Consider the following 14,256-nt stretch of genomic DNA (forward strand, 5'->3'; position numbering starts at 1 on the left):
ATTAGCCGTCGCTCACTTTCCGTTTTTTCTTCCATTGTTCCGCATGTTTCTTCAATTCGGTTAAAGGTTAATCCATATTTTGGAAACAACCTGCCAACGACAAGGCTCCTAACAGCACACCTGATTGTCATTCTGTTTGCGGAGCATGACTAGTGGAAAGCGTTAAGAGCTGTAGAAGTGGGATAACTTGAATTACAGTCAAGTCGAGGGTGAAGAAATATTTTAGTGTTCATGCTTTTAAAGAAACTTAATTAAGGACGTCTTTTATTTAAATGAATACATATGCTGAGCTTTACAAGCGTCATCCTCCTCCTCATCATCATCATTATCACATCACTCATGTTCGTCGTCAGTGTCATTATTATCATGATGATGGTAGTTGTGTTATAATTATGATACTAACGACGAACATGATTGATATGATAATCATCACTATCGTCGTCGAGGTCAAGCAACTCACTGGTCAGCTGAGCACGCGATCTCTACATGTGCACTGTCAGCCATCTTATGGTGGGATCGGGTGGTCAGGTTCGCTGACTTGGTTTAAGCATGTCATCGATCCCAATAGCTTGGATCAATGCTCATGATGTCAATCACTGGATTGTCTGGTCCAGACTCGATTATTTACGGACCACCGTCATATAGCTGGAACATTGCTGAGTGCGGCGTAATTCAACCAACCAACTTTTCTGGTTGACAACGCCCGGACCACACGCGCTACCTTATACAACAAGTACTGATAGCACGGGTACATACTTGTGTCTTTGGTCGACAAAAGTGAGCTTAGTGTACATCTGTCTCAGTTCAATAAAAGAATCAAAAGCGTAACTTAACGTCTTAAGTGTACGTCTGAGATTACAATTGTACGTCTATCTAAGGTCTATACGTGTACTTACAGTGCTAAGTTTGCATCTGCCTTACGCCCACGAACTGACGATCTCAATACGCGTACCTACAGTACCAAGCGTACGTCTATCTAAGCTTAATGTACGTAGCGACAGTGCTAAGCGTACGTCTATCTAAGCTTAATGTACGTACCGACAGTGCAAAGCGTGCGCCTATATAAGCTTAATGTACGTAACGACAGTGCTAAGTGTGCGTCTATCTGACCTTAATGTACGTAACGACAGTGCTAAGTGTGCGTCTATCTAAGCTCAATATGTACCAAACGACAGTACCAAGCGGAAGTCTATCTAAGCTTAATGTACGTAACGACAGTGCTAAGTGTGCGTCTATCTAAGCTCAATGTACGTAACAACAGTGCTAAGTGTGCGTCTATCTAAGCTTCATGTACGTAACGACAGTGCTAAGTGTGCGTCTATCTAAGCTTCATGTACGTAACGACAGTGCTAAGTGTGCGTCTGTCTAAGCTTAATGTACGTAATGACAGTGGTAAGTGTACGTCTATCTGAGGTCAATACAGGTACCGACAGTGCAAAGTGTGCGTCTATCTAAGTTTAATGTACGTAACGATAGTGCTAAGTGCGCGTCTGTCTAAGCTTAATGTACGTAACAACAGTGCAAAGTGTGCGTCTATCTGAGGTCAATACAGGTACTGACAGTGCTAAGTGTGCGTCTATCTGAGATCAATACATGTACTGACAGTGCTAAGTGTGCGTCTAGCAAAGCTTAATGTACGTAACGACAGTGCTAAGTGTGCGTCAATCTAAGCTTAATGTACGTAACGACAGTGCTAAGTGTACGTCTATCTAAGCTTAATGTACGTAACGACACTGCTAAGTGTACGTCTATCTGAGGTCAATACAGGTACTGACAGTGCAAAGTGTTCGTCTATCTGAGGTCAATACATGTATTGACAGTGCTAAGTGTGCGTCTGTCTAAGCTGAAGGTACGTAACGACAGTGCTAAGTGTGCGTCTATCTGAGGTCAATACAGGTACTGACAGTGCTAAGTGTGCGTCTATCTAAGGTCAATACAGGTACCGACAGCGAAAGTGTGCGTCTACTCAATACACGAAGGGACAATGGAACGTGGACGTCTACCACATACGCGTAGTGACAGGGCTGAGTGTTCGACTATCAAAGGCCAATACAAGGACAAACAGTGCTATGGGTACATCTGCCCTAGGGTAACGAACTGACAATACTTAGATTTGTTTGGTAGACTGAGAGAATGACCTTGATAAACCTACTCTCACTCAAAATGCCTGACAGGAATCTGTAAGCAATGTCACACTTCTAGGTTACCCCACGCTGTTATTAAGCTTGTACCTCTTAATACTATTTACACACTTTTATCCATGCTATATAGTGTGGATCTAATCAGACGAAGGGACATAACAGAGACGCTTCACTCCAGGACGACAGACATCAGATCCGCGCTGGATCCCATGTGTGCCGGCGTCTGATAGCAAGAGGTCTTATTGCCAACATTTCCTCAAGACTGTTTATACAAAGAATTTATTACTCATTTCTATCCAAGAGCGTCTTCATCAAAGTAATCCGGGGAATTAAAGCCAAACCCTGGCATAAATGCCGCGTGCCTTATCTCCCGATAATTCAAGTGACGGACAAATCATTGCCTTCTACAAAATAGGACTGCCAAACCTCAGTGCGGGCCCGTAACCCAATGATAAGACTAATAGAAAACTCGAAAAACCAACGGGGTATTGGAAAGCACTTTGTCATTGATTTTTCTGACTGATCGATATTCCTATTAAGGCTATGACTGTAGGGCTCATTTCGGCATGAGACAGGACTGAAGAATCCTTCAGTGCCGATGTTGGAGCTATTAAACAACCACCTGTAGTGCTAGGAATCAATGGATTGGTGGAGAAAAATGTCACCAGCCAAAGAAAACCGACATTTATCAGTCCGGCAAATACATGCACTTCAACGACTCTACAATACGAGAACAAAATGCATTCATCTTTAAGGCCAACGGGCTTTGGGGAGAGTCACTCTTAGTTTGTAAAAAATCTCAGTAATCTGGCATAAGCCGTTATGAAAAGGAGGACTTTTGTGCAATGAGGACTCTGTCACTTCAAAGCTCCACGGCAGGGCCGGGCGTGAGTCATACCTCATCTCCACATATCTCATACGTAACTAATGATGCCGTGTTTGGCCAGGAAAGGAGTTTAATTTGTCTCTTTCAATCCAGTTCTGAACTGTCAACAGATGATATTTCCCGACATGCACCGATTTCCTGGCGTTTATTAGGAATTGTGTTCTCTAACGCTATATTTCGTTATTTCGTTTTAACCGTTCGCTTTTAAGTTAATGTGGTTATGATCAATGACTGATATCTGGCTCTTCTCAGGCGGCGAGTAATGCAGTACGGATATTTGACAGGCAACAAGTGGCCAAATCAAATACACTTTCAAGCATCAAAAAGCGTCCATGGAACTGGTTGCAACAACCTTGAAAGGAAATTCGTGTTTTGGCGCGACCTTCCTGGGATTTTCCGCTGAAGACGTTTTTCATCTCCTTGTCAAACTTTCTCGAAATCCAAAAGTTTCCTCGGAGAGAATCTGTCTGTTTATTTTATAAACCATTGCGACTATGTAGCTGATGTACCGAGACATTTCCTGAAGGCGTATTTTCAAGATTCAGTAGCAACATATGATTCAAATAGACGTCAGAGAAAAGATTCGTCAGATTCAAGTCGAAGTGAAATGGATGACAAGCTTGTTGGAATCGTGGCTTGAACTTTCGTTGGGCGAATTACTTCATTTTTACGAAACGATTAATTTATCCAGCAAAATTGGGCAAGACAAACCAAACGTTTGAACTGTTAGCAACGATCCACCACATAGGGGTACGATGAAAATCTCGTCAGCTAGGCCACGCATTGTAACCACTTCCTTTGTCTTCCTTTCTCGACTCCTACAACTAGAATGTCCCTGGGTCCCCGTTCCATAAAGCGGTCTAAGCGCTAAGACGATCGTAACTTCCATACTTTAACGTAGACGTACGATAATCGTAGCTCTAAGTTCGCTTTGTGTGACGGGGCCAAGTTCTAGCTCCTGAATCCAAACGGGGACGTGATCATAGTGAGTGTGTTTGGTTTAACGCCTCCTTGAACAGTATCACAACAGATTGATGTGGGAGAAAAGCCCAAAGTAATACAGGTATGGTGCGGTATTGTGCTGCCACACCTAAAACAAGAGTTACCTCGAATCTGGGATTCGAACTCACGATTATAGGTTTCTGTCATTCCTAAGGGACACAACTCTGTACACAGCGAATCCGGGCGTCTTGGACGATTGAGCAACGTTCTCAGAAAAAGAGAGGACACTGCATAGTCATATATTATTATCTCATATTGGTTATCGAAATATTTGTCACTTTCACACACGATCTTCACATCAGCATACATATTCGTATTGTCTCTTTATGACGAAACGCTTTACCTCAAAGACTCAGCTTTTCGACGAGACGAAGTGTACAAATATTGTCCTGTATACGTTGTAGGGTGTACGATCCTCGCGGCGATGTCTGGTCTGAGGTATCGGAGGGTGTCGCCATGCCCAAGGAGAGAGAGAAACATAACATGGTGCCTGTCAATGGTTCTGGGATATTCATACTTGGAGGTAGGTGGCGCTTCATGCGTTGTAGGTGGAGCTTAATGCCGTGGATATATATATATCGGATTACACAATTAGCCTCTCACAACAGAGAACCTACAACAGAAAAAAGGGTGTTGAATGAAGGCGTTTTATCGTTCGTGGCCTTAATTTACAAAGCGATCTTAGCACTAAGATGATCGTAACTCTCATACTTCAACATAGACTTACGATGGTCTTAGTGCTAAGATTGATTTGTGAAACTGGGCCTGATTGTGAAAGTGTCGCAAGCCAATATTAAAGTATGAGAGTTATGATCATCTTAGTGCTAAAATCGCTCTGTAAATTAAGGCCATGAACAATAAGATCAGCTCGTTTTATGGAACAGAGAACTGGGCCGCAATCGCCCTACCGATGAAGCGATCTTAGCACAAGGATGATCGTTATTCCTAATTTAATAATTAACTAATGTTAGTCGTAGCGCTAAGATCGCTTGTGAAACTGGGACCGGAATAAAAATACACAAGTGCGAATATTGGGTTGAATACACCGCCATATGTCGAGTGATCGCCACTGATAAGTAAAGGCTAACTGAGGAAGTGGTCATGATTGCTTTTGAGAGTGGAATGTACGATGGCGATTACCACACAAGACGAGGTTCTGCTGTGTCGTCTGCTCGTTGTCATGGATACATGAATGCTCACCCTATCATCCACCGGTTTTCCTGTTCTCTTTCTGATGTGTCGATGATGTGATATAGGTGAAGTGTTCCGAATGCAGTGTTCAACCCTGACTGTCTATTCCAGGGCGTAGTTTCGACCACGAGACGTTTATGGAGAAGGACGAGGGCTCCGTCTGTCACTACAGCCTGCTGCAGGACCCCGACTCGCGCCGAGGACCACCCTGGGAGCTCAGCCACGCCCCTCTCCCCCACACCAGGAGCTATGCTGGAGCCGTGGCACTCGGTAAGGTTGTTTATTTTTTTGTTTAACGCCGCACTCAGCAATATTCAAGCTATATGACGGCGGTCTGTAAATAGTCGAGTCTGGACCAGACATTCCAGTGGTTGATATCATGAGCATCGATCCACGCAACTGGGATCGATGACATGCTTCAACCAAGTCAGCGAGCCTGACCACCCGATCCCGTTAGTCGCCTTTTACGACAAGCATAGTCACCTTTTACGGCAAGCATGGGTAAGGAGTACGCACTTAGGTGGAGAGACTTTATGCATACATACATACGCACGCGCACGCACGCACGCACGCATACATACATACATACATACATACATACATACATACATACATACATACATACATACATACATACATACAGTAGTCAGTCAACTATAGATGGACAGACGCACGCACGCACGCACACACACACACACACATACGTACAGTAGACAGTGGACAGACTGATGACAGAGGGATTTTAGATGGACAAACAAATAGCCTGACGGAGAGACATACAAACGGAGACAGTGACAGACCTCGTCTCATCTGCAGCATTAATGTGATGTCATTGACTGTGGATTCCTCTTAACGGGGAGATCACCCTGTACAAATGTAACACTAGCGGTGCTCGTATCTTGTTTCCTAACACATTTTCGTGGGGCAATTTGTATGGCCAGCCCTAGTAAGGACATGGAGCGTGAACACCCCATCAGGGGGTACTTAGTCTTGCACCATGACCGTGGAATATATTTATTTTATGAAAAAATAATAATCTAGAAATGTATACAAAAGCAAGTCTAGCCAGCTCAATCAGCATAGGAATTGTTTTTTTTATATTTTTAGAGTCAAGAAGGATATTGTGTAATATAAGATTTCAGAGACTAAATGTTAGTCTAGGGGGTACTCACAGGGCACAGCTAGGTGTATAAAGGTACATGGAACATATTGTACCAACTAGTTGTGGTGTGAATGCCCCTTTAATCAATAATAACAGAAAGTGAGCTTGGTTTTACGCCACTTTCAACGATGTTGTAGCCATGGCACGACTGAGGACACGAAGAATGGCTTTTACATAGTGTACACATACAGACTACCGAACCCATTACCACTGCGCGAACCACTAGGCTACTCCACCGCCAAGGTGTATGCACTCGGAACACTTACAGATCAGCTAGAACTGAACATTAAAGGTTCAATCCTGAATGTTGTTTTCATTATTGATGTGGTAACACTGGCAGGCAGTGAATTATTGTTAAAGGGGGTTAAATATAACACTTGCAGTGCTATATAAAATATTTTATCTCCATATCTTGTTCGCTAGAACCTTTTTTATGGTACTGTTGGGGCTAGTCATAGCCACGCTATCGACGGTCACAAGAATGAAGTGCTGACGTCCAATTAACATCATAAGAGTTCGCGAACACCTGGTGTCATCACTGATTTTCAGAGGTCCATTCATATAATTTTCACAGCTATTTTGCCCTTAACGCCGATAGCAACTATTTCAGCGGATAATCAAGACTGGCTGTTCTTTTGCATTGACGTTTTATATTTGTTAAACACGGAGGTCCTCCCTGAAGATCTGGGGTAGAATTGGCTTCAGTGAGGCGATTAACGGGATCTGTATCCCAGATGCGTAAATCGATGCTCATGACTTCAGTCACTGGATTGTCTAGTCCAGGCTTAATTATTTACTGCCGCCGTCATATAGCTGGAATGCTGCCGAGTGCGACGTTAAGCAACAAACAAACAAACAAACAACTAAACAAAAAGGACGGTGGTCAGCAGTTTCCGGTTATAAGAAGACTGCCTGTAAATGACAGAGTCTGGACCCGGTTCCACAAAGCGATCTTAGCGGTAAGATGATCGTAACTCCCATACTTTAACATAGGCTTACGACTGTCGTAGCGCTAAGATCGCCTTGTGGAACGCGTCCCTGGACCAGAAATCCAGTGAGTGAAAGCATGAGAAATGGTCCACGCCATCGGGTACGGTTACAGGCAAAAAGCCAAGTCAGAGGCTCACCGTGAGATCCCAGTTTCAGCCCGTTCCGATGATTCACCCATATCACGGTTGGGTCATCCCAAGAACGGGACGTGCCAACGACTAGCCAGCCAGCTTGTTACCCCACCACCAAAGGTAATCAGCCGATATGACATATCTCATTCACATGTCAGATTAAAGTAGATTGTGTACGTTTATTTTCAGGTAACAACATCTGGGTATTTGGGGGCATGAGCCACTCGGCAGCGAGCAACGTGGCCCGGGTTGCCGTGTACGACTCACACAAGCGGCGTTGGCAAGAGACCTTCTCACTTCCTGCTGGCAACTTCACCAACGTGGAACTCTGTCGTCTCAGCATCCCCGTACACAACACCAGCTTCACCTTCCTCGACAAGTACATCTGTAACAAATGGGTCCTGTGGTGATGTCATTTCCGGAAACAATTTATTCATCGGCGCATCAGTGGAAGATGCAGACTTGATGTCGGATGTTTAACGTTTGACCAGACTCGTTGAAATATCAGCCTCCAGTGTTTCAGTGTGATGGAGTAGGGGGAATGTACTATTCACCTTTTTACTACATATATTATCTGTACATTTATTTGGAGGCAGTGTTGCTTAAAGGTAGTCATCGATTTCTCATTACAAACGCTGCTTATCAAACAATGAGGTTTATATTATCGTGCATTTCTTTAGCATCATGGGATTTAACTGCAGAAAAGAAATGCCATTGAGGAGTATCTGGGCCACGTATTACTGGCTTCGTTTAAGTTAAGAAGATAGTTGAATTTTTACTGATGGAGAACAAAATGGAACTGTTATAAAGGAATTATGTGTTTGGTGTAATATCATGTACATTCTCCGAAGATAACCATATATAGTTTGGCAATGCTTGAAACACGCCATGTAGTAACCTTCTCTCGATAATATATATATTTTATATATTTTTGATATAAGCATTTACATTAAACACGTCAGCCAAATAGTTATAAGTTCCCTTATATATTTTCATCAGTATGCATTATATGAATTGTCATGTTTTTTGTTTGCGGGTGACAGTTTGAGAATATGACCCAGATATTAAAGTGTTATGACAAGAGCAAGACTTTTTAAAAAAAATCCCCAACCCATTAAACAAGATATCGATTTAGGCAACATACTGTGATAAATGTATGCATGGCCAAATATAACGTGAATGGACAAATCGTGGTCTTCCATGAATACATGTTATATCAATTACCTGTGATATCTGTATGTATACACACAACATTTTGCCGTGATGTTTATATGCTCTGTCGTAGTGTAAAACCCACTTTATCTTACCTCCATGTCAGAATGGTGATTCTGATCCTTCGCGTGATCTTGATAAAATACTATGTATCCCGCTTTGGAGGAAAATAAATTCATCAGCGGGTGAATAAATCCCATATACCCCGCCACGAGCAAGTCAGGCTGCACGTGGATTTCTGAGAGGCAGAATAAATCCCTTATACCCAACTTCGATGCAAAAAGCGGCACGGTTTTTCACTATTCAATGAAAGTCATGTAGCACAATCGTACAGCTGTTTTCTATCCATTTTTGAATTTGTTTTAATTATTTTACAATGTCATGTTAAAACATGTTGGTAAGATAAATACGTTTTAGCAGGTCACTCGGGCTACATAATTACATTATGCGTCCCTCGTTAGGTTTTATACCACGAGCCCTGGTGATCCTGCTACAACTTATAATAAACTTATAATAATACACCACTACTCTCAGAAGTTGCGAAACCATAACTATGTACTGTTCCACTTATACTATCCGACATCTCCATATGGCTGATATATATCCGCTTTCAAAATCCTTCTTTGGGGCATGTTTCTTTTATAAAACACTAAAACCCGTTCCATTCTCATCACATTCTCAGCTAGATCCGGGGTAGAATACGTCCTCAGCAACCCATCCATGCCGTTAAAGGCGACTATGCTTGTCGTAAGAAGCGACTAACGGGATCGGGTGGTCAGTCTCGCTGACTTCGTTGATGCATGTCATCATATCCTAATTGCGTGGATCGTTGCGCATGATGTCAATCACTGCACATAGCTACAATGTTTAAACGAGCGGGCTGAATCATTCGTCACCAGTCGCCCCTTTCCGTAACCTGCATCTGGCTTGTGCCGGAATAACACGAGTTGGTCACGAATGGAGCTGAATTAATGTTGCTCACACGAACAGAAAATCGCTCGTTCGTGTGAGCCGCTGTTCTACAAATGTTTGACAGCTTAACGGTATTCTGTAAATAAAGACTGTTATATGTTACGATGAAGTATTTACTCGATTCATTTGGTCAGCAATGACTAACACTGACATGATCAAGCGTTATCCCTGCCATGTTTTATAGATGAGCAAGTCTCATCTGTTTCCACTATTTCTGCAAGTTCATGGATGACGCTTCAAAATGGATTTCAAGTAATGTCCATGTTTTCAGCTTTTCCAAGGTCACGGGATTGAATAAAAACAAATTAATCGTGACATTCACCTGGCATTTAAATCAGTGACTATTGACGTTTTGTCTTAGACGTTAAAATTAAAAGTTGCATGACAAGTATGGACCTAATTTGTGTAGGCTAAGTTAAGTTAGCTGTTTGTATTTAACACCGCAGTAAGCAGTGGTGTGATGTTGTGCGTTTTAATTTAATTACTTGGCTTACGGATCCGCAGACGAAAGTTAAACATTACTAAGATGTGGAATAAAATGCAAATTTGAATACTATGTCATTAAAAAACTAAATGGGTTCAGTTTGTAAACGGAAGTAATACTTTAACATCCTTTAAAAGAGAAAACCATTAACTCATCTACTGTTAAAATTGCGAAATCGTGTTTCGCGTGTTAAGGTGAAAGGGAAGTAACTCTTTCCTTCACGGTGTTGTTTCATGCTGAGAGGAACAAAGATTTCGAGTTCGAGTCCCCTTCGTCTTTCTTTATTTTGGGTTCAATGCAAATGTTTGTGTACTTGTTCCAAAGTAAACAAACATTTGATGTCATTACAGTAAAAATCCAAAGTGGCTATATAGCTCACCTGGCACAAATGTTTGGGTCTACACGGCCATTGTAATAATAGATCTATTATAACACAAAGGTTCAGGCTCTCATTCAGACATTGAAACAGTACAATACTTTGACAATCTAGATTTCTAGTTTCGTGAAAATAAGAGATTCTATGAGCTCATTATTAAAACTCGAAAGACAAATAAACCAAAATTATATTTTCATTTCAGAAACTTAATGTGAGTTTAAGATAAATTGACCAATATCATGTCCTGTTTATAGAATTTAGCTAAGTCCGATCTAAAATTCAGCCAATCAAACGCTAGTTCGATTAATTCATAATATTCAGTAACTGCGGTGATGGTCGCCTGTAAATCGTACATTAAAATATAGTAGACTTAAAGATAGTATTCAATTTTAATCCTCCCAGATTGGGATTCCAGGGCAACAGAGAGCCCGTCCCCTATACATGTCGACTAGTGAGGATTGGGTGGTCACAATGTGGGACTGTGCCGGTCTGAGTGGGTTCCTTGCTCTTCAGTCAACTAGTCTTACTGCATTCACGATACACCCATTCAATTGACAACTGATCTTTGGAATATGTACATGTCACATGATGCAAATCTGGTAAATATATTCATATACATCTGACCCAATCCAGCAATGGATTCTAAAACAGTGGAAAACGTTGTATTTGCAACTTATCCATTTTGGCAAAATTGATTCTCCTCAATATTATATCTTGAAAGTTTGGACGAGATCAGATAAACGGTTAGCAGCGTGTGTTACAGGCTGAACGTCGCATTGACCAGTTTATCATCTAGTCATAATTGATGGGGGTGGTGGGGTGGTGGTGGTGGTGTGTGTGTTTATCCAGTGTTATACATTATTTCTCTCCATTCCGTATTTCTATCAAAATCGAATCATTCTCATTAAAATCAGATCTTGGCAACAGGGACTAACAGGATCGGGTGTCAGGCTCGCTGACTTGGTTGATGCATGTCGTCGTAGCCCAATTGCGTGGATCGATGCTCATGATGTCAATCACTTGATTATCTGGTCCAGACTCGATTAATTACAGACCGTCGTCATAATTATAGCTGTAATATTGCTGAGTGCGGCGTAAAACAACAAAGAAACAAACGACACTTGAAGGATATTCAAAGACAACTTCGGAGAGGTTCCGAGTCGTGATGAATTGTCTGAGAAAGTTTCAAGAGTTGTCTCCCTTCCATCGTTGACTCCGGTTCTTCAATCAACAGGTTGTTTTATTTACGCAGCCATAGCAAATTCAAGTTATCTGAATAATTTGGATCCGTCAAACATCAAACTTGATGTTGATTGTAATGAACAAACGTTCCCGTTTAATACTAATGCAGGAAAAGAAATCATTTCTCTGTGCACAACCGTTAATTCATGCAATACACATTTAAACGTCTAATGCAGTCAGTGTTTCGGTTTTCAGTGTAGAGCTAGGTTATCTTATCAGTCTGGAACCATTCTACCATGGAAAAATAAATACGAACTCTTTGATGTCAGCGAGTACATTGAGTGAAGCGGCATTAGGTGAGTTCAATCTGTTATAAAAAACAAACAACATCGATGCTCGCTTTTAAAAAACTATGGCGCTGCATAAGCTAGAACATTGTTTTTAACAGTTATGTTATAGGTGACGTGAGGTGAAATGAGGTTTAACGACGCGCCCATGATTTTTGCACTTATATAGTGACGTGCATAAACGTGTGTGTGTGGCTGCTTGTACTAGTCCGGACCCGGGCTGATGTGGTAGCCGACTGAGATACCATGCCGCAGTTTAACACGAATACCCCACTCAGACACAGTATACTGACTCCGAGCCGACCAGTCCTTCTTTTAGCCCCTTAATGCCGAACCCCAGACAGGGTAACAACAAGTACCATCTTTTAACATCTTTTGGTATGACGCTGCCGTGGATCGAACTCAGGACATTCAACTCACCGGCGGACGCTCTACCACTAGACCACAGGCGGTCAGTTACATTCATCAAATCAGCTGTTTCAATCTGAGGCTTGTTTGTTTGTTGCACTCAACAATATTCCAGCTATATGACGACAGTCTGTAAATAAATCTAGTCTGGACCAGACAACCCAGTGATTGACATCATGAGCATCGATCTAGGCAATTGGGATACGATGACATGCATCAACCAAATCAGTGAGCCTGACCACCCGATCCCATGTCGCCTTTTATGGCAAGCATGGGTTCAGTCAGAGGTGGTTACTGCGATTTGAAACTTATGGTAAAATGCATATTTATGCTCGTTATGGTTGTCATCTTACATCATGTAACATCACAGACTCACTGAATGAACACTACCACAAGTAGAAGGTGTCCCAACTCCAGTCATATGTTCTTATATGTTGTATAACCTTCCTAATTAACACTTGAGGAGTAAGTAAGGGAGGGAACAAAACAAACTCAGGTGAATATAATGAAAGCTGTTTAATCTTATTCCTTTTCCTCATTGACATCATCAACAAATCATCACCATCTGGTTAACAAATACACTGATCTACAAAAATTGTGAAACAATTTGTGAAACATAAAACATTGTGAGTGATTGTCCCTTTAAATCCCAGTATGAAATATCACACCCTTAAATTTTGTTTGTTTGCTGTTTAGCCACAAAAACAAAGCAATATTCCAGCCATGAGGGCAGCCTATAAACAATCAAGCCTGGACCAGACAATCCAGTGATTGAAATTATTAACAATGATTCATGCCGTTGGGTACAATGAGTGTCTATGAATCAAGTCAAGGAGTCTGAACACCAGATCCATGAAGTCTGGACAGGCAAACCAGTGACTGATAATACAAATATGCTCAATGATGTTTTTTCAACAAGCATGGCTGCTGGAGAGGTTTTTTAATCCTGTAATTTCCTCAGTGTCACAAGTGTATGTCAACTTGATCGTCTACCGGTGATTGAAATTGAATGAGTACAGAATTATGCAATATTCTAGAAGTATGGCTGGGATACCAGATATGGAGTTCACACATTATACCATGTTGGAAATTGAACCTGGATCCTTGGCATGAACCGATCAAACACAGGACTGCTCCACCACCCTACTGTCTGTGTCTATGGTAATGTATTGCTCATGTAGTACATTGGTATCATGCATCTGTTGCCAATAGTCCATACAGAGTGAGTGAGTGAGTATGGTTTTACGCCGCTTTTAGCAATATTCCAGCAATATCACCGCGGGGGACACCAGAAATGGGCTTCACACATTGTACCCATGTCGGGAATCGAACCCGGGTCTTCGGCGTCACAAGCGAACGCTTTAACCTCTAGGCTATCCGACAGCCCCAGTCCATACAGAAAATAATAAACATGTGTATGTGTTTGAAACTCTCAACAAGAAGCTATATTTAACAAGATTTTACCACTTCACAGCTATTGGAAAACACATATGAATTTCCAATACACACCTGATATTTCAGAACATCAATAGTACACAGCCTTACATCATTTTCAGATATTTAGATATTTACAGTATCTGAGATAATCAAACAAGTTAAAATCACCAAGTTTGATTTACACGTTTAACATAAATTAATTGACATACACTGATAATCATCTATGATTAAAAAGCTGCTGAACTGAGATATCTGCATGAGACCTTTCTGAAAACAGATACATTCAAGTTCAGAATATATCAAGATAATAATGGAGAGGTGCATAGTTTTTTCCC

General features: G+C 41.6%; 1 protein-coding gene across 1 annotated transcript in view; it reads left to right on the forward strand.

Moving 5' to 3' along the window:
• The window catches only part of LOC139444291 (kelch-like protein 14), a 32,270-nt gene extending 24,357 nt beyond the window's left edge, over positions 1-7,913 (forward strand). The window contains exons 3-5 of the mRNA XM_071225225.1: positions 4,434-4,552; positions 5,332-5,490; positions 7,693-7,913. Coding sequence (XP_071081326.1) covers positions 4,434-4,552; positions 5,332-5,490; positions 7,693-7,913 — 499 coding nt within the window. The remainder of the gene's footprint in view (positions 1-4,433; positions 4,553-5,331; positions 5,491-7,692) is intronic.
• Positions 7,914-14,256: the final 6,343 nt, after the last annotated feature.

This window comes from Haliotis cracherodii, unplaced genomic scaffold (genome assembly GCF_022045235.1).
Source record: "Haliotis cracherodii isolate W230 unplaced genomic scaffold, xgHalCrac1.p SCAF_5, whole genome shotgun sequence".
Lineage (NCBI taxonomy): Eukaryota > Metazoa > Mollusca > Gastropoda > Lepetellida > Haliotidae > Haliotis > Haliotis cracherodii.